The 19,908-nt window shown below is 39.3% G+C and overlaps 1 protein-coding gene across 6 annotated transcripts in view; it reads right to left on the minus strand.

Moving 5' to 3' along the window:
- stxbp5a (syntaxin binding protein 5a (tomosyn)) overlaps positions 1–19,908 on the minus strand; it is a 102,124-nt gene that overhangs the window by 4,228 nt on the left and 77,988 nt on the right. For 2 of the 6 annotated variants that reach the window (XR_532445.2, XM_008397741.2), the window contains exons 13-26: positions 19,064–19,131; positions 17,561–17,601; positions 17,058–17,278; positions 14,359–14,534; positions 13,955–14,080; positions 13,505–13,656; positions 9,751–9,813; positions 8,019–8,072; positions 4,739–4,789; positions 2,980–3,261; positions 2,491–2,860; positions 875–1,040; positions 627–738; positions 306–526 (exon numbers count right to left, since the gene is read on the minus strand). Coding sequence is in view for 5 of the 6 variants with exons in the window: in XM_008397741.2 (XP_008395963.1) it covers positions 306–526; positions 627–738; positions 875–1,040; positions 2,491–2,860; positions 2,980–3,261; positions 4,739–4,789; positions 8,019–8,072; positions 9,751–9,813; positions 13,505–13,656; positions 13,955–14,080; positions 14,359–14,534; positions 17,058–17,278; positions 17,561–17,601; positions 19,064–19,131 (2,103 nt within the window). In the remaining variant the exon portion in view is untranslated. The remainder of the gene's footprint in view (positions 1–305; positions 527–626; positions 739–874; positions 1,041–2,490; positions 2,861–2,979; positions 3,262–4,738; positions 4,790–8,018; positions 8,073–9,750; positions 9,814–13,504; positions 13,657–13,954; positions 14,081–14,358; positions 14,535–17,057; positions 17,279–17,560; positions 17,602–19,063; positions 19,132–19,908) is intronic. The other 4 variants (XM_008397742.2, XM_017302183.1, XM_017302182.1 and 1 more) reach the window with 4 other exon arrangements.

The following is a 19,908-nucleotide window of genomic DNA, read 5'->3' on the forward strand; positions in this document are numbered from 1 at the left end:
GTTTCATCACATCAACCCTAGAAAACGTACTACACATTCAAATAAGACAAATGTTGTAAGATGTAAAATGCAACCGGCTTCTGGTTTTTGGTTTGGTTTTTCACAATTTTTGTGCCGCAACAAATTTGTTTCTATATTTATTAAGTTATATAAGTAAATCAGCAAATTCTGGCCACACTAAAAGAACAACAACATGCTAAGTTCTTTAAAAGAAAAAGTTTTTCTGACGTGTTTTTACGAGAGATTTCTCAACAAGTTAGTTTTTATTATTATTATCATTATTATTTTTGAACACATTTTCTTACATCATGGGCATGTTTGGAAAAAGAATCTGCGCTGGCCATCATGGCAGCTGTCCTGTCCTCCAGTTCACCCAGTTTTTGGCCTCTTTCGTCCAGCGCTATCCGAGCACGTGCCAGATCTCCGACCACGCCTGAGGCCGCCCCCTTCATCCCCTCTATGCCACCTGGGCCGGGGATGTGCTGGGCCAGACTTCGAGACGCCTTCCCAGCCGCTAGCTCGCCAACTTAGTGAAACAGGAACAGGGCAGAAGACGAAAAAGATTAAGTTGAGTCTGATTGCACGCATTTAAAGAGGAGAAGGTTTTTACGGCGACTCTGGCTTACATAGTTCTTCTCTGTCCAGCGATTGCGCTCCTCCTCCAAAGAGACCTTTAAAAAACCCTCTGTTTGGCGCCTCTGGTGTCTCTACTGGTGTAAAAAGTTCACCCAGCATCTCCTAAAATATAAAAAGCTCTGTAAGTTGGATTTATTTATTGTTTTTAAAAAGTATACAATACCTTTCTTTTTTTTGCATTTCATAAAGTTTGCAGACACGACTAACATAAGAGTCGGTTCAACAACGAGTAACCTGCCTGTAAATTCTCACAGGTTTCTTGACTGTAAGTTATCCTCTGAATCTCAGTAGGTGAACAAAGGTACATGGCCTGGCCCAGGTTTGTGAAGCAGAACGTCCTGGCTATCCGCATGTCTGTCAAAGGTAGGTAGTTTACATCCATGAGCGGTCTCAGTCCCGGCACACTAGGAAGGAGACACAGAAGCAACAGAAATTATTTGAAATGAATGGATTATTAATAATTGTCCCCACGGTATACAGGCTTACTCAGCATTCAGAACTGCAGCAGTTGTCTGCACACCTTAGGTTGTCTTAGCGAGAGCCCGTATTTTATATTTTAAACATGATAAATGAGTTTCTTAACTGCCTGAAACCCTCAAATTCCCTGAAGGTCTGAGCATTTTGTTTTATGCACTGACAATTTGGAGGAGGCGCACGTAATGGCACAAACACAGTAACACAAAGAAACAGTTGGACGTCCTTCGCTTTGTCCGCGCAGACACCCATATGGACGGCTGTTCTGTCCGTCACTTCAGGGAACCGTGATTGATGAAAACGACCGTCAGACTGATACACCCCCTCCTCAATTACAACCCGTCACACGCTGCATAGAAATCCACCTGCTGTCTGACTGGAGAGTTTCCAACCTTGACAAATTCATTAGCTACGACGCTGGGTACAACGCTTCAGGATACGGTTCGTAAGATGCAGTTGAATGCGGTACAGGTCGTCTGTGCGACGTGCACGATAAAAAGTGCACCCTGGTAAGTCGGACAGATCATACGACGACATGTTCCGTAAGAGAGGTAAGCCACAAATGCGTAAGACAATAAAGCTGGCCATTCACAAAGTATCCTATTCAAAGACGACGCTTGAAAATTGAGTGGAGGAAATGTGGTAGAAAAAGTTGCGCAACAAACAGGGATAACCATCTGTTATGTGATCAAAAACTGATAAATTAAATGTTATACATATTAAACTTCAAAACTAAAAATTATTGAAAGCTGATGTGTGGGTTACATGCTAAAACAGTAAAAAAAATAAATAAAATAAATTGTATATATTGTAAGACTTTAACAAACCAATAAAATAGGTGGCTTCATGTCACCTCAGCTAATTATATCGTCTGTCCTGCCTTTTAGGTCAGTGTTTATGGTCAGTGTGGTGCTTAGTAGCACCTTGCTGTGATAATAGAAACCTGCTGGCCTCATGGAACGAAGTACTTGATGTAACAACTCAACAGCAGGAAACAACTGAGGTCACATGCCTGGTCTAATCTGAGTGCTGTGGAGCTCAGGCTCCATGGCTGCAAAGTTGCAGTCCAGTCTTTCCAAATTACCAGTTTTATCCAAAATAATAACAATAACAAATAAATGTTATTTGTAAGTCAATAACGTTTGCAAGCTATTGACTTACAAATGATTTAAGTTGATAAAGGTTTAATGGTGTCTAATGAAAACAATTTGTTGTACAATCAGTTAATTGAAAATCAATTTGCAACCATTTTTTTTCCATTATGGCACTAAAGTATGCTAAAATCGGCATAACATTTAAATGGATTTAACAGGTGGAAAAGAAATGTCAAATCAACTTGGATTGTTTAAATGATTAGCAAACCTTGGTTGAACTCCTTACCTGAGGGTCATTATGTGGCCGTTGGCACAAAAACAAGCCACGCACACCGACTGGTTCATCTGTACGACGTCTGCCCGCAAGATGAAAGAAGCCTCTGTGATGCTGTGTTTGTAAATGCAGGTCTGGGAAGGAAGTGAAATGACCTTGGCCTGCTTCTCGGAGCACACCACGGCAAACTGGCTCTCATTGAGCTCCTGCGAGCTGGAAGGTGAAACGGAGACGGGCCGCCGCCTTCGGATCTTCTCCCTTTCTTCGCCGTCCGCTGTGACGTTGGGCTCGTACCACGTTTCAAATGCAGAAGGTAGCAGGGAACCGGTAGAGTCCAGAAAAGCCATCCGCATGATGCTTCCCTTGAGCCGTACCAACATGCCTGTGAAAAGAAGCAGTCTCTCAAACTTCTCTGCTGCTGCCTGTCTTTTGTGCCGTTCATCTTACACTTCAACTCTAACGTAATTCAATAAATTCAATAAGAAACGATGTGAAGTTTACCAGTAGGTGAAATGATAATTGGCTGCAGTTGCCGCTGCTCCCCTGCAGGTGGCAAAGTGAGCGCCAGCACTAGCACAGTCCCCAGCGAGGTGCCGACATACAGACAGGGCGTCAAAGTGCAGTCTCCCTTCCGGGCAAAAGTCTCACAGAAGTGGAAGGAGTTGACGGCCTCTCGGGCTTCCTTGTCGATGCTGGTGACGCTGGAGGAGCGGGAGCGGCTGAAGGAGTTGTCCCGGTGGTCTAACGGGTTGGCACCCCGCGGTGGGCACACGGACAGGAGGACAGCACGGAGAAAACAGAGAGAGAGGTAAAGCACCTGCAACGCAGCGACGTCAACTTGATCTGTGCGCTGCCTTGCAAAAGTGTCCATTTTCTTTGAACCTTTTCCACATTTTGTTACATCGCAATTAAATCAACTTATTGTATAGAGATTTAATGTGACAGACTGACACAAAGTATTACTGTAAAGCGCAAGGAAAGGATATGTGGTTTTCACATTTTTTTTTTTTTTTTAATTGCAATGGTAGTGGAAATTGTAGTGTTGCAAGGGCTATTGTAACAATTGGATATGCTTTTAATCCAAACAAACCCACTGGAGCACTGGCTGTGTGTTTAGGGCTCTGCTCCAATCTCAAGTCATTTGCAGCCTCAAGATGTTCAGTGTTGGTTTTGCTCCAGAGTTTTGGGTGTAGACTAAAAAAGAATGGAAATAGGATTTATGCCTTCCTTTCAAGAATGACTTTCCTGTTGTACCACAAGGTCAAATTGGTGAAGTTTATGATCTAACACTTCATCTCAGCTTTATCTTTGTCTGGTGTGTTCCATATGTCCATTGTTTTATACAAAAGTATGGGAGCGAAGCAGAGTCACAATTTTTAAATTTAGAGGTAAATTAAAAAATAAATAAAAAATTTAAAAAAAGCAGAAATGTTCAAATAGTTTTTTCTTCAACTTTCCAATTATGGCTACTTTATCTTGGTCAATCACATGGAATCCCAATGAAATACATTTGAATTTGTAATGGAGCAAATAGTGGACAAAGTTCAAAGGATACACACAATAAAATGATACATGAGTGATCTATTGGTAATGTTGACGTTTAAATTCTTAACTGAAAAGCTTCTCATATATGCTTTAGATACGGAAAAAATAATTTTTACTTAAAACTTTCAGAAACGTTTCGCTGTCTTATAATCTCTCCTTTTGTACATGAGGCAAAAAGATGTTTTATATCCAATTTAAGTCAACTAGTGTTCTGAAACAAAAAAAAATGTGTTGAACATGACAATCTAACAGCTGAATGTCCCTGGAAGTAAACATTTCCATTTTACCAACTGAAAACCGTTTTAATGTTAAAAGAAACAATCACACAGAGAAAAGAAAATGCACAAATAACACAGAAGAAAAAGAAAGCTGCAAAAGTTACAAAAAGCTCTGCAGTGAGAAGGGGTGAGCAGTTAGCACCACTGACCTTTTATGAAAACCCCAATATCGTTTAAAAAAATAAAATAAAATAATGAATACAACAATTTGGTTCTGCTCAATACATTTTAATTACGACCAGATCAGTGCTACTTTTGACACATGCAAAACTCAGGAGAACATCTGCACAGCTTGCCAATTTTGAGGCTAAAAACCAGAGAAATATACTCCACTGGACTGATGGAATGTGGCCGAGTCCAGTCAGAGCAATAAAATCATACTGCAAATCAATATTTAAAAAAAAAAAAATGTTTGGAGACACGAAGTCAAGGCTTACCCAAGTCTGGCTTTAGCTCAGTAGGTAAGCTTAATTTCCGTGACATCTTTGCTGGAAAAAAGAGAACATCCCTCTTTACAAACACACATCTAAGCTATGACACGGTGCCATGCAAAGCCAAGTACCCAGCACTGGACAAGAATTGTGCACAATGCTGAGTCACACCTAAAAAAAAAATTTAAAAAAAATAGAAAAGCTGCAACATGTTCCAGGGAATTGGTTTACTGACGAGAGGAGCCAAAATGCTTTACAACACAAGTTCTACGTAAAAACATAGAGGCAACTCCTATATCGCGACGGCATGCTGTGACAGAACACAAAAACAGGGGACCTCTAATTGTACAAATACCTAAAGAGAAGACTGATAAGACAGACCAAAACTGCAAGGGCCATTCAGGACCGTCATGCCAAAGAAGCATGCAGCAAGAACCAGGAAGTAATAATAAAGAACATCAGAAATGGAAGAAGACAGTGACAGTGGAAAAAAGGTGATTCGAGTTGACTGGAGTGGGTTTGCAGCTATTTAATTTTTTTTTCAACATACGTAACTTTTTGTGGAAGTGAAAAACGAATGACAGTAAATAAAGGCTAGAGGTTGTTTCGCTCTCTGCAGTAGAAAGACGAAGGGAAAAGATGTACAAAAACAACTATCATTCAACTCACTGAGATATAACAATCTCTACATATTGTTATGAGGCTTAGATGTGGCAGGAGTTAACATTAGTGCTTTAATAAATGAGTAGACTCTATTCCAAAAAAGCAAAAGTGAAATCTACACCTCTACCCTAAGAACAAATGAGGTTGCATGTGTACGTTTAAGATCTTTTATAAATAAAAGAAACAAAATTAATTCTTTCAGCTTTAGAGCTACCACACTGAATCATTAAGCATCGTCTCATTCATGCCTATTTGTTTAGAAATTTAAGGAGCACCATCCTTCTGAAACAATGTGATTGGGTGAAATCACTAAGTTCAATAAAATTTAATGTTTTTTTATTATAATTAAAAGTGGCAAATGGTACATATTGTGTGCATTTTACCTAGAGATGTGACCAGGAGATTTATTCCTAGTTACAGTTTAGAGGCATGTAAATAAGTATTTACACAATCTGAACTAGATACAACGTTAACATGTCAACATGTTTTGCATGCATATGCTAAAAAAACAAAAAAAGAAACAACAACAAAATCTTAATAAATTTCATCCACATTGTATGGTCCAATTATTATCAAGATTGTACATCACTCAACTCTGCACAAAATTTGATTGCTATACTATCCATTTTTCTTGACAGGAACTGAGTTCCTTCATTGCAGCCTTAAACCGATGGTAACACATCTATGATGTTTTGCTAACACCTTCGACATAAGCAAGACAAACACTTATTCAGCTTTAGAGTTTGGTAACGATCAGCAAACGAGGGGCGACAGAAGCACCAATGCAGGAAAGCTGGTGGATCTGTACACTTAGGAGTGGAAGTCATAAAGGACACAAGAGGAACGCTTACTCAGTGGTGAGGGCCTAGATTAAAGATGGAGTCGGACAGCAAGGACAGGAAGTGGAGGTCCCGCATCATGAAGGCAACCAACATTACCGCTCATAGACCTGATTGCAGTTTCCGAGTCAGTACTGGTGGGGCGTGATGGTTTAAACCCAGTTTTACCCTGTCAGTGTTCCATCTGCAGGTTCGCCTGTAACCTGAACTTTTAGGTAGTCAAGTGGTCGTCTCAGTCCCATGCCAGGATTCATTCATGGGTTGTCCAAGTACCTCACTTACCAATCCACTGTGTAGCATCAACAGGCGGTGTGTACAGACCTGTTATTGCTGAACAACGCTTGTCCCTCGATGGAAAACTGCATGGAGCCACATAACTAGTTTGCGCAACAGAGACTGGTTTCTTATCAGGATTAAGCAGACGACAAAGAACGGCCATGCAACACCACCAACACAATCCAGACGAGCTATCAGTCTGTTAGTTTGTAAATCTGGACTGGACGAAGTTTCCTGTGTTGAGTCAGTTAAGCCCCAGGCTCCACTCCTGATGTCTCCTGCCAATTTCTTTAAGATTTAGCTTCAACTAACACAAAAATATAATAGTCTGACATGATAGAGCTGCAATCTTCTATAAACTCATGTCTAGCTCCTGGTGACAATGTTTCCAGTGGAGCAAATTGCTAGACTAAAATTCCAGTGTTTCCTATGTGTTTTGACAAAAGGTGTCTATTATTATTATTCTCGCAAAATATTTTAACGCAGTTCCAGTCAATCGCGTGCACATAAAACTTACAAAGTTTTTTATTCCGTCCTAAAAACTTAGCACTTTGGCTTAAATGTCAAATATTTTATAAGTCTTGTATTAGTTGAGCTCTGGGCACATTCCTCCCACGCTGACCATTTTGTGGAAATGTCTGAGCACAGCGCAGAGCAGGTCACATCACACACACGGACACAGAGGTGCTTCAGTCAATCCAGTCCCTCTTAATTCAAACATCACTACAACACGTAGAAAACTTGGATTGAAACGCTCAGTTGTTAAATTTAAAATTGCAGATACTAAACAGTTAGGTAATGAATTGATCTACTGGTCTATTCTTCAATATAAGGTTTAGGGGCATCTCAAATGTGACACTACAGTTTTTGCAGACTTTTTTTTTTTTTTTTTTTTTTACCATTGACCAAAACACTGGAGATAAATGAATACAAAGTTGGAACGATGATGGGCTCTGGGGCTTCATACCATATTATAAACAATCATATCAGGACAGACGGCAAACGCAAACACACTTACAGTCTGACACATGTGCTACATACAAGTAGCATGCAAGATGTGTATCATACAACTAAGTTGTCTCAAAGCAGTTGCAATGTCATCATCATTCTAGGTCATCCTCTGCTCCAAGAACTTTCAGTTTTCTCAATGTTATGTTTTTTGTTTTGCATTCAAATATATATATATATATATATATATAAATAATTTGTTGTATAAAAACAAATTAAGCCGTCCACTTACATTGAAATGCATACAGAACAAAAAGGTAGTGGAACAGAAGCTAACCTTGACATACTTTGAAATTTTTTTTTTTTTTAGTTTCTTTCACTTAAATTATTTATTCCAAGTAGTATTTGCTGACTATAGACAGCAAAGATAATGAAAGTGTATTCACAATAAAGAAAAAAAAAAAAAAAAAAAAAAAAAAAAAAAAAAAAACAGGTACCAAATTGGGACCATATTTGTCCTGCCAACAGAGCCTCTTATGGAAACTTTGGGCCAGTCTTACCTCCTCTACCACCTCCATTGTAGAACTGTTGAAGATTGCTGTGTGACATCAACACTTTTGGGATAAGGGGAGGGGGAGTAAAGTACAGTAAATGTACAGTTAGAAACAACTTCTTGAGTCAGTTTAGTTTTAATGGGCAAAGTATCTTTTTTTTTTAACTCAATAGTTCTTTAGAATATCAGCTTAAAGTTGCAGTATCTTCTATAAAGAATGTTTTTTTTTTTTTTTTTTTACTTATTTGTTAAAACTGTCACTATGTCGAGTATAACATGACAAAGATAATGAGTTCCTCTGCCTCCTCCCTGTGGTACTACAGCCAGAGAAGATTGATTTGTTTACAAATTATATGTCTCATGTTCTACGGTCAGGACATAAGAGCAGTTATAACAAATGCAAAAAAAAAAAAAATATATATATATATATATATATATATATACATATAAATTACCAACTGCATCTTTAATTTCAGCTTTTCATATGGGCTTGTGCAGAAGTGAAACATTTGTGTGAAAAACAAAAAAAGAAACATATATATATAAAGTTTTAATTTCTTTACGTTGTGTGCTTATGTAATTTTTAATTCTTTTTGAACAATTTAGAGGATAACTGTGATTAAAAAAAGCAATCCATGTTTTTGCCCCACCAGAAAATCCTGATATATTTCTGAAAATGAAAAAAAAACAAAACAAAAAAACTTGGGCTTAGACCAAATGACTATTTAAAGCAGATAACTTATGCTGGAAAGCCCCTTATCTCTCTCTTCACCATAAATTATGCATAGCAGACCGATGTATCATACTGTGGGGGTCTGATGGCACCAGACATGGGGGTTGGAACTACAATCATACCTGGAAACAGCAGGCAGACTCAGAGACGTGATTTGTATCTGACCTTTAAATTTCATCATTTTATCGCACAGATGCCAAGTCACCCATAATGAGATGAAACTGGGCCATTTTGTTTTCCAAGGGCACCAGCAATGTAGATTATATGAATGCAAACAAAGGAGCATCTCTGCAATCCAGAAATCTGTACTTTTGTTACCACTTATAAAAGCTGCTTATGCATTTGGAGGAATATATGCAAGGGGACCCAGAAAACAAACTGAAGGATATTGACATAAAATCTAAGTTGAGAATTAATTAGGATATTCTTGGAAACATATTAAATGCATCACAGTGCTTTTATTATTATTTTTTTTAGATAATTATGCCATCGCGCAGGTACTGAAAATGCAAAAATTATATTTCTCTAACTGAAACTAATAGGTTTCTCTTACACACTGTTAAATGTAAAGCTGCATTCACTTTGCAGCTATCAACAGTCACGCTAAACTCATTTATGCTACAAAGATTTAGTTTCCACAAAATATGCAGATCTATTAAAGAAATTTGAATTTTGTCTATTGGACTCTGAGAAGAGGTTAATGAATATGTGTGGAAATGGGAATATACTTTATGGACTAAAAAAAAAAAAAAAAAAAGTATTTCCAAATGCTGAGGATGAGTGAAACTGAGAGTAAAGCAATGATATGGTTTAACAAAAAAGTGCACCGCAAAGTTCTGCTTTAATAAGCAACAATTAAGAATAATATTTTTTGAAAAACGGCAAAAACGACTGATGTTCAATAACTGTCGCCTCTGTCTACATTGTATAAAAGCTCTAAAGCACAATTTGGACTTGTACTGTTTGGACAAACCCATTTCAACAGACACACTTAAGGACATGTTACCTGAAGTTGGAGACTTGCAGCGATCCTCTGACGTGGCCGAATACTCGTTAATGTCACACAAGCCTACAGCGGAGCAGATAAAACACACATCGGCATTAAACTGAATGAATGAAAATCTTTAATTTAAAAATGTAAACGATACATGTCGGCTCAAAAAAATGCAATATAAATAAGCAAAACATACAAATAGATGGGTAGTTTTCTGCTTTCAAAAGAGCGGAGTTGGTTCCATTCAGTTTGAACGTTTATTTTTCTTTTTGCCACATACACGTTTCCGTGTGTGCAGTCATGCGCATGTGTGACATTGTCCTATGAGGCAGAAAGCTAGTCAGACCGCACTCCTTTTTGGCACACAAACACAGCTGGACGTCTGATTACTGCTGAAGCTCGCCAAGCCCCGACATGAACCAGCCTGGTGCCCATAGTGACACCACATGTAGTATTTATACAGCAGATTTTTTGCAACATTGTGGAAATGAAGATGAAATAAATTCAATATTTTCAGTTTTCGATAGTTGTTTTCAGTAGCAATTGATGATGAGTCATTATCGTAAGGTCATCACTCAGCATGTGTGCGTTCCTTGCAAACTTGCTAATAGGACAAATGGGAATTGGGTTTCTAGCAGGAGGTGTATCTGCAACTGCTGTTGCTCAGCACATGATGGCAGTGTGTCGACGCTGAATCCAGTTACGTGTTGCAGATGCTTTGGAGCTCAGGGAGAGTAAAAAAAATGCAATCAAAAGGTACGGAAGCAGAAATGTGGAGACCATAAACAAAAATGGAAAAGGTCGAGTTGTGAGCGCTGGGTTAAAACGCTTTGTCATGGATAAGCCTGGCACACTAGAGTTGGATAGCATCAATTTATCTGACCTTGCAAAAGTGCTAACACTTGCTTCTTTTCTTGTTTTGTCATTTTACAGACAAAAAAAAAGATGTATTGAATGGTTTTGATTTCTAGCAAATAAAAATCTAAAAGATGTGCTATTCATTTAGAGACCCTCTGTTACTCTAATACCTTTAACTAAAAATACACTGCAGCTTCATAGATGACAAAAAAAACTAAAACAAATTTTAATTAAAACTGTCCTCTTAATTATAACTTAATGTCAATATTAATACAACAATTCCCTGAAGACCTCCAAGGGTTGTTAGAGAATATTAGTAACAAAAAAAAAAAAAAGCAGCATCACGAAGACCAGCAGACACAGCAGGCAGGTCGGGGATTTAGCCGCAGAGAGCTTTAAAGCAGGGTTAGGTAATGAAACAATATCTCAAACTTTGAACAGAACTCTGGGCACCGTTCAATCCATCAACCAAAAATAGAACGAGAATGGCAGGTCTACCAAGACATGCCTGTCTGCGAATAACTACAGGTTCGGCAAAGAGAGCATTAATCAGAGAAGCAGTCAAGAGGGTCACGGTAACTCTAGAGGAGCTGAAGAGACTCGCAGCTTACATGAAGAATTTGTTGACAGAACAACTATTTGTCTTGCACTTAACAAATCTGACCTAGATGGAAGAGTTGCAAAAAATAAAAAAGGGTTGAAAGAAAGCAATAGGGAACCTTTTGTATTTCAAGATATCTAGGAAACGGGAAATGTGAAAGAATGGTTTGCTTATAACTAATTTGCTTATAACCAAAATGCTGTATGAAGAAACTGAACTCTGGACTTCGATCCATACACATTTGCAGCATCATGGGGTCCAGTATTACAGCTAAAAACACTTAAATAGTGTATGAAAACCTATTTGTGGCTGCAAAAGTCGGGTACCGTTTAGCAGGAAAACAATCCTAAACATACAAACGAAAATAAAATGGAATGGCTTGATCAAAGGATATTTCTGTGTCAGAACGGCCTAGTTAAATCCACATCTAGATTCAGCTGTGGTTGATTTGTAAAACATGAAAATGAATGTTCACAGAAGCCGTTCACGAAATCTGACTGAATGAGTAATTCTGCTAAAAGGAATGGGCATGTATTTTAGTCTTGATGTATAAATCTGGTGTAGGTACACATCAAATGACAAACCTCCCCACTCCACAGTCCTAAGTATCTCTACTACATAAAATTTGTGGCTGTAACTTGAAACGATGCGAAAAAAAAGTGATTGGGAATGAATATTTTAGCAAGCCACCGTGGATGCAGTGTATGTGTGTCTCATATTTAGATCAGTTTACAGATTAGATCAGGGACTAAACACCAGTGGTGAAGCTTTCGAGGCAATAAGTCATCAGGCTTCATGACGAGCTAAACCTGTCATCTGAGAAAAAAAAGAAATAAAAAAAAATGCAAAATTTGAATTAATTTCCTTTGGGATTTTGTGTATTAATATGGCCACCGGTGAAAGGCAGAACGATATTTCTACATGATTAGATTGATTTTTTTATTACAGTGTGAGTTTGTTCAATATTTGCTCCAATAGTCATTTTGTCATCGCGTTATTTTTAACTTCATCTATAATTTTTATCATGGCATTTATTTTAAAAAGGCCACTAGTCTGCCTCACTAGATATTTTAGGGAATACTAAAATATCATCATAGATCCAAATGAACAGAATAATCTGGATTAAAGCATTGGTCAGGTCCTGGACAGTCTGTGCTGCAATGTGGTGTTGGTGGATGGAATGAAAAAAGATGTGCTCCATTTGATTCAGATCTGAGGAATGTACAGGTCAGACCATAGCATCAATACCTTCAACCAACAGGGACTGCAGAAACACGTCACCCACATGAGGGTTGGCATTTTCAGAAACCGAGGGCCCATGGCACCGGCATGCAGTCTCACAATGAATACAAGAATATTCTCCCGTTACCTTATGGTAGACCGGGCATGTCTGGCTAGCACCTGGAGGACTGTGCAGCCCTCCAAAGAAATACCTCCCCACACCATTACTGACCCACTGCCAAACCGGTCATGCTGGAGGACGTTGCGGACAGAATAACATTCTCCACGCTGTCTCCAGACTGTCACGTCTGTCACGTGCTCAGCATGAACCTGCTCTCATTTGTGAAGAAAACAGTGGTGAATCTGCCAATCTTGGTGTTCTCTAGCAAATGCTGATCGCTCTGCTCGATAATGGGGTGTAATCAAGGACTCCCCTTGTGAATGTCAGGCTCCCATGTCACCCTTATGGAATCTGTTTCTGACTATTTAAGCAAAAGCCCTCCTATGGCTCCCGTTCCTGGTCCGCTGGCCTGTCTCCCTGTACCTCTGCCATGCTTTGGACACTGTGCTGACAGACACTCCAAAGCTTTATAGCACATCCCATTGATGTGGGTTGTTGACTGTGGGTTGTAGACCTCTTTGCATGCTACCACTAAGGGTGCACTGACAACATGCAAACATGACCAAGACGTCAGCCAGAAAGAATGAGACAGTCTGACAACCAGTCCTCTTTTAGGAGTCGTCTTGCTAATTGCCTCTCACTTCCATCTGTTGTCTGTTCCATTTACACAACAGCAGGTAAAATTGTTTCACATTGAATGTTGCTTTTTAACTGGACAGCTTGATTTTACTTAGACATTGTGTTATTTAGGTGTCCCCTTATTTCTTGAGCAAAGTTCCAATTCTACATGTGGTGCAAGTTAATTAGTGTCTCATTGGGAAAAAAAAATAGTGTCTCATTGGGAAAAAAAAAACAAAAAACAAACAAAAAAAAAAACTTGCGTTTAAAAATCTAACATCTTCATTGTGCTTGGTTGCAGAACTTTTAACAAACTTTTCATCTTTCAAGTCTTCTTTGTCCTTTACCTCCCGAAGGCTGCCGCGTTTTCCTTGGCGACCGAGGCTGTCTCTGGTAGGGATCATTGGATCCGTAAAGCTCCACCGTTCCCAGATTGAGAACTACCGTTTTCTGGATGTAGTCCACCACCGCCAGGCCGTTACTGTTGCCAAACACCAATCTAGGGAGCAATTGAAGCAAAGACGGAGGCAGTGGAAGAAGCACAAGGGCAAGAAATTTAAGAAACAAGGATAAAAACACATAGGTTAGAAACAAAGTTATCCAACAGCATCGACTCCAAACGGCTGGTTTAAAATGCTCAGTACACTTAAGATTCTATGAAGAGTTTGAGGTTGCAAAGGAACAAAAAAAAAAAAACGTCTAATTTTATCAGGCAATAGAACAACATCAAATGAAACTTCTAGATAAAGCTGGAACAGATTCCAGTGTTCTTACAAACTCTCGGTGTATCCACTTACAGGCCGTAGGAGGAATTCATCGCCAGACTTGTGATCTGCTGAGGAGGCTCTCCACTCACCCACACTGACTGGACCACCAAATCCACCTGGTAGCCTGGAGACTGCTTCAAAGGAGAACTTCGTACTCTGTAGAAGAGACAAAAAAAGGCGCATGAGAAAAAGGCAAAAGAAGAGCACAAAAACAAGAGAAGTACAAGTGGTGCAGCTGGATATGTGTAGCAGATGAAGCTCTGTGTAAGAGAGGGAGATGGGGGGGGGGGTTGTGGCTGAGAACGCTCGAGGCCTCTGAATAACTCTATGCAGCTGTGCTCGAGGCTGAAAGCAAGACTTGTGTGTGTTAGTGTGCATGCAAGTGCTCCTACTTCTTTCATGTGAGCCCTTTTCTGTGCACGTCTGTCTCGTACTTAAGGCAGGGTATGTTGCCTCCGTCAGAGTTGTTGCTGCTGGTAGAGGGGTGTGAAGGTGGGCCGCTTGTCTGAGGGGAGGCACCAGGGGTGGGATGTGCCGATGTTTGTTCGCCACCTCCACCATCTGGAGACTCCGTTTCGTTCAGCTCGTACTGCATTCGCACCTCTAGTAACTGCAAACACACACAGATGTGCACAGGATGACAGCGGAGATGAGAATATATTAGCGAATCTCAGGGTTCCTATGCATTTTCAATTTTATTTTCTGTCAAATTTTATTTTATTTTTTATGATAGGGGTTTTAGAATTTACAGATTAACATATAAAGTGTTTTCTGGTACTGTAGATACCACATTTATACTGTGTATAAATTATGCATACACAGCAACCTTTTCTCACTTTGACACATTACAAACAGAACTCTGTATGCTTGGATCCCCCAAAAATGATGTGCTATTTAATCTCTGTATAAAAGTAAGATTGATAAAATTGCTAACTTAACTGCAGATGCGTTCATTGGTCTTTATTAGATCAATAAACATGACTGGCAGGTCAGAGCACCCATTTAAGGCTACTAAAACATGAATGCCCATCTAAATTAACAGGGCCGCTGAAAGCTTTAGTCAGAGAAACAGCCAAGAGGCCCTTCATAACTCTGGAGGAGCTGCAGAGATCCACAGCTCAGGCGGGAGAGAATCTGTCAACAGGACTATTTATTGGTTGTACACTCCAAAAACCTGCCCCTTATAAAAAAGAAGTCCCATTGTTAGCCACAAACTATGTTAGAGTTTAATAAGGAAATGCTCTAGTCAGATGACAACTGACCGACTGTGCCTGCAATGCTAGGTGTGGTGAAAAACTCATGGGTAAGAATGGCCCAGTCAAAGTTCATACCTAAATCCAATTGAGAATCTATGGCAAGGTTTGAAAACTGTTGTTTACAGGTTCTGTCCACCCACAATGACTGAGAGCTTGAGCTATTTTGCACAGAAGAATTGGCAACAATTTTGCCCTTTAGTCTGTGAAGCTGCCAGAGCTAAAATTGCAGCTCGAGTTGGCTCTGCATCATAATCACTTCGGAAGGTCGAATACCAATGCAAGCTTTTCAGAAATAGGAACAGAATTTTATTTTAGTGGGGATGATACATTGTATGGCTAATGAAGCCGATATGATGCACAGATTTTATAGCCATAGGTAATTTCCCACTTTTGTCAGAAGTTGTTTATATTTTTGTTTTACTTTTTCTACTATCAATTTAATTAGCAAATGTATTTAAAAAAAAAAAGTCATTTTCCTTCAACTGCAAAATTAAGAGCTACTAAGAGTTGCACATTCATATAAAATTCAAATAAACAGCAGCAAAGTGTGACAAAATGTGGAAACATTCACACGTGGCTTTGCGTGGCAACAACAATTATTCAAACAACAGGATAACGTGATGGTGAATGACATGCGTTCAGACAGTCGCCTATGATGAAATGGATTTGTCAGTGATGGGGTCTTGCATGTGTGTGGGCAGACTGAAAGTCAAAGAGGTCCTCTAATACTGAAATACTTTATTCCTTCTAAATCCCCCTCCAGGCTGCCCCGTTGCAACCTCCGCCTTCGCAAAGATACACACAGCTCCTGAGCTCAAACACAATGCCGATAAGCTTTTCTCCGTGGCATTCTGTCAGCCTCATTAGCCCCATTGACATGTGGGAGTTTAGAGTGATCAGTGCCCTTCTTCAGATTCTCTCCCTCTCTCCTCTATCTTCACTCCTACAAGGTTGTGTAGAAGTTTGGCCTTATGCAAAAGAAAAAAAAAAAGAAAAAACACTTTTCCAGCTATATCCTCATATCTAGCCCTGATTCCACACTGCAGCATTTGTTAGGTGGGGGGAAGAGTGTGTAAGTTTGATCAGGCTCTTTAAATTCATGAATGCTTTTTGAGGGTTTTAAATATTTATGACAAACAGTTCTGAACTTAAAAAAAAAGAGGGCATCAGTGAGACACATCACAGCACTGCCCACACACTGTGACTGAAAAGAGCCAGGTGCAGCAGCAGCAGCAGCACAGAGAATAGATTAACTGCATTTGTTTTTATTCAGCTAAACACAGACTCCCACTGCACTGCCATTAACACTTAGGTTGCTATCAAAGAAGATTATAACGTTGGTCTAGCTTCGCTTGCTTCACTGCTGTCTGTTGGCATGGCAACCTCACTGCCTCCGAGTGTGTGTGTGTGTATTGTTTATATGTCTAAGCGTCTTAAATCGGGACAGGAACCGAGTGTCGAAAGCAAATCACAAGAAAACAAGGGCCGTGTTTGGTGATTGTTTCAATTACCTTGTTTTCCTGAACACAGGTTTTCTTTTTCTTTTCTTCTTTTTTTCAAAGAAATCTGAACTTTTCAAGACTCAGCTTTGCAGACCTTTTTGTCATTTTTGTGCATTTCCAAATTTAGAAGACTCAAGATCTGCATGAATTTATGACAAATATATCTATGATGAGAAGGATTTAAATATTGATCTCAACAAAACAAAAAGTGGGAGAAGGAAAGAAAGAAGGAAGACATGGAAATAACGGAACTGATGATCCGATTCTTTTTCAGACTGTGCAGGAACTCTGTTGTCTATGTGCTTGCATTACTGCAACTGACTTTTTGAAAAGTAGAAAGCAACATTTTATATAAAGGCAACAACTGGAACCCACCTGCAAAACCTCAGTGGTTACTTCGAGCTTGCTGAAGCGGTAGATGATAACGTTGGCCGACACCCCGGCCACGCAGAGCATCCTGCTCTCAGGGCACCAGGCCATAATCTGAATGGCAAAGGGATCTTCGTCCGACACCTCGGTGCTGCCCTTGTCTTCCTTGGATCGGTTCCTGTCAAAAACCTTTGCCGTTTTTAGCTTATAGAGCACCTGGAGCATTACTGAAAAGGAGCCAAGAAAAAAAAACAAAACAAAAAAAAACATGTAAGTCGCGGTGTCAGAAAGATAAAGACTCAGAACTGAATGAGGGCTTTATTCAATTTTTTCAATTCTGTGAGAACGAACCTAACCAAAAATGATCTCTAACACTGAATACCTTAGATGTTCTCTCAAATGTACCTCTTTGGCTCAAAGTTTGGAAAAAGTTCTATTTTAACAAAATGATATTCTAAAAAAAATAAACAGAAAACAGGATGTACAGATCAACAGTGGGAATGACGTACTTGCAGAGGCATCCCAGAACTTCACTGTTCCATCAGCATGACTGAAATAAAATTAAAAAAAAGACATTTTGTAGAAGAATAACAGGAAGAAAGTCAATACTGACAATCACAAAAACCCTAGCTAGACGTCTGCCACAAATTTGATAGGAGACATAGCCAAAATCTGGAAGAAAGTGATCTGGTCAGATGAGGATGAAACCAGACCTTTTGGCCTACATACAGAATAACGTGAGGTGGAAAAATAATGTGGCACATCAACCTAAGCATTTTATTTTTTTTTCCTATTTTGAAACATGATGCCGGCAGCCTTATGTTGTGAGTGTTGCTTTTTGTAAAACAGGAACATGGATGATTTTTTTTGCAGTTGCTTTTACGGTTGGAGCTAAATGCAGGGTAGTCCCTGAGCGAAACCCGTTAAAGGCTGCGAAAGAGAGCGAGCTGGGGGAGGCTCGTCTTTCCACAAGACAACTAAACATCTAGGCAGACCAACAATGGAATGATTAGATCGCTGTATATCAGAATGGTCAAATCTAGACCAACCGAATATCCCATTGTGAATATATGGCAATACTTTAGTTAGAAGCCTTATACTGGAATGAAAGAAAGAAAAAATTTTATAAAAATAAGCATTCTTCCCCACAATTCTGTCCTGTTTTGAGATTTAAAGTTGTAATAAGAATAAAAATAAGAATGTATTGTTTGTCACTGTACATACGTACAATGAGATTAAATGTGATGGGTTAATATATATATTTTTTTCTTTTCACTGCATACTATCATCCCTTTATACTGACCTTTCAATTTCACAAAAGTTATTACGGTTTGATTCTCTGTTTTCACAGATTCCTCTCCGAGCAACATTGCAGGTTAGTCAGGTGATAATAGTCAGTGGTCTACAATAATAAACATCATTAAAGATTAGATTAGATAATTTTAAAGTGAGAAAGACATAGATCTCTCAATGACAGAATGTCCTTTTGCTATGTACCACAATTTGTGTTGACAAAAGCAGCAAAGTCATCTCCCATACTGGTTACAAAAATGTAATTTCTTTATTAAATTAAATTGCCTTTTCAAATATGTTGACATTGTCATATCTTTATGATAATAAAGATATGACAGGTTATGGTTAAGGTTAATAGACTTGCGGCAAAAGTGCTGCAAGCCCCAGCGTTCTGGAGAGAACCTTAACCTCTGCAGACTAGCAATTCAGCACATTTGTGAGTTTTCTTCTGGGATTAATAAAGCATATTCATTCATTCATTCATTCATTCAGTCAGTCAGTCATAGAGGTGAACAGAAAGGAATAAGAGAGGAATTCTTAGTGTCACCTGTGCACTCAGAAAACCCTGCTTCTGCTGAATCTTATGAAAAAGAAATTTAAATTAGGAGCCAGCTGCAAAGGAAAATGTAAAAATCTTTCTCGCCGAGTTGACCTAAAGAGTGCAGTTAAGGTGGAAAGCAATTGCAGCATCACGTCAGTGACGGTGCTTTTCATCTTACCCGGTGATGATGATCTCGGAGTAGCTCTGTGTGCCCTGTCCCCAGTTTCCGCCACTAATAGGCCACTCCTTGATGAAGAGAGGACACACACATTAGTTAACAGGTATGTCAACGAACAGCTGTCGCTGTGCACGCCACTTCTGCACAGAGATGTCACGATGAACGTCTGCATGTGTGAATTTACAGATGGCAACACGCAGAGAGTCTTTCGGCATCTCTCTCAGTGCGTCTTGCAATAACACATTATACACCTCTGCGAGAGATTGTGTGTGTGTCAGTGGGGGGTCAGGCTCTCAAGTCTTCGACACACACAAAGGTCACCAGTATGACTCATGGTGATCTTCATATGAGAAGGCCCCCCCTGCAGCTCAGTGAAGCTTTTCTTCAGCAGAAAAAAAAAAGAAGAAGAAGAAGAAGAGGCTAGGCTGCCAGTTCAGGTCAGTGCATTCTGACATTTCCAACAGAAAGCCGAACAAGGCGACAAGGAAAAGAACATAAGCATACATAATGGCTGAAAGAGCAGGAGGGGGGTCTGTCTGGTATGATATAAGAAAGGCAGAAGAGAATGAGAGGAGACTGGAGGTGTGCAGAACGAAAAATAGAATTGCTGAGAACTCGTAGATTTATGCATATCTTGCTTTACGACGACATTAATTAATATTACTTTAGTTATAATTAAATTGTTGAGATTATGTTGGAATCCAATTTGGAGTTACATAAAACTGCCCTTTATCCTTGCAACTTTATTGTTTTTGGAGTCTGGCATAAAGGTTAGAAGGTGTTTTTTTTGTTTTTAATAATTTACATACATAATTTGTATATTATGAGTCAGTAAGGTATAAAGG

The sequence above is a fragment of the Poecilia reticulata genome, linkage group LG21 (assembly GCF_000633615.1).
Source record: "Poecilia reticulata strain Guanapo linkage group LG21, Guppy_female_1.0+MT, whole genome shotgun sequence".
NCBI lineage: Eukaryota > Metazoa > Chordata > Actinopteri > Cyprinodontiformes > Poeciliidae > Poecilia > Poecilia reticulata.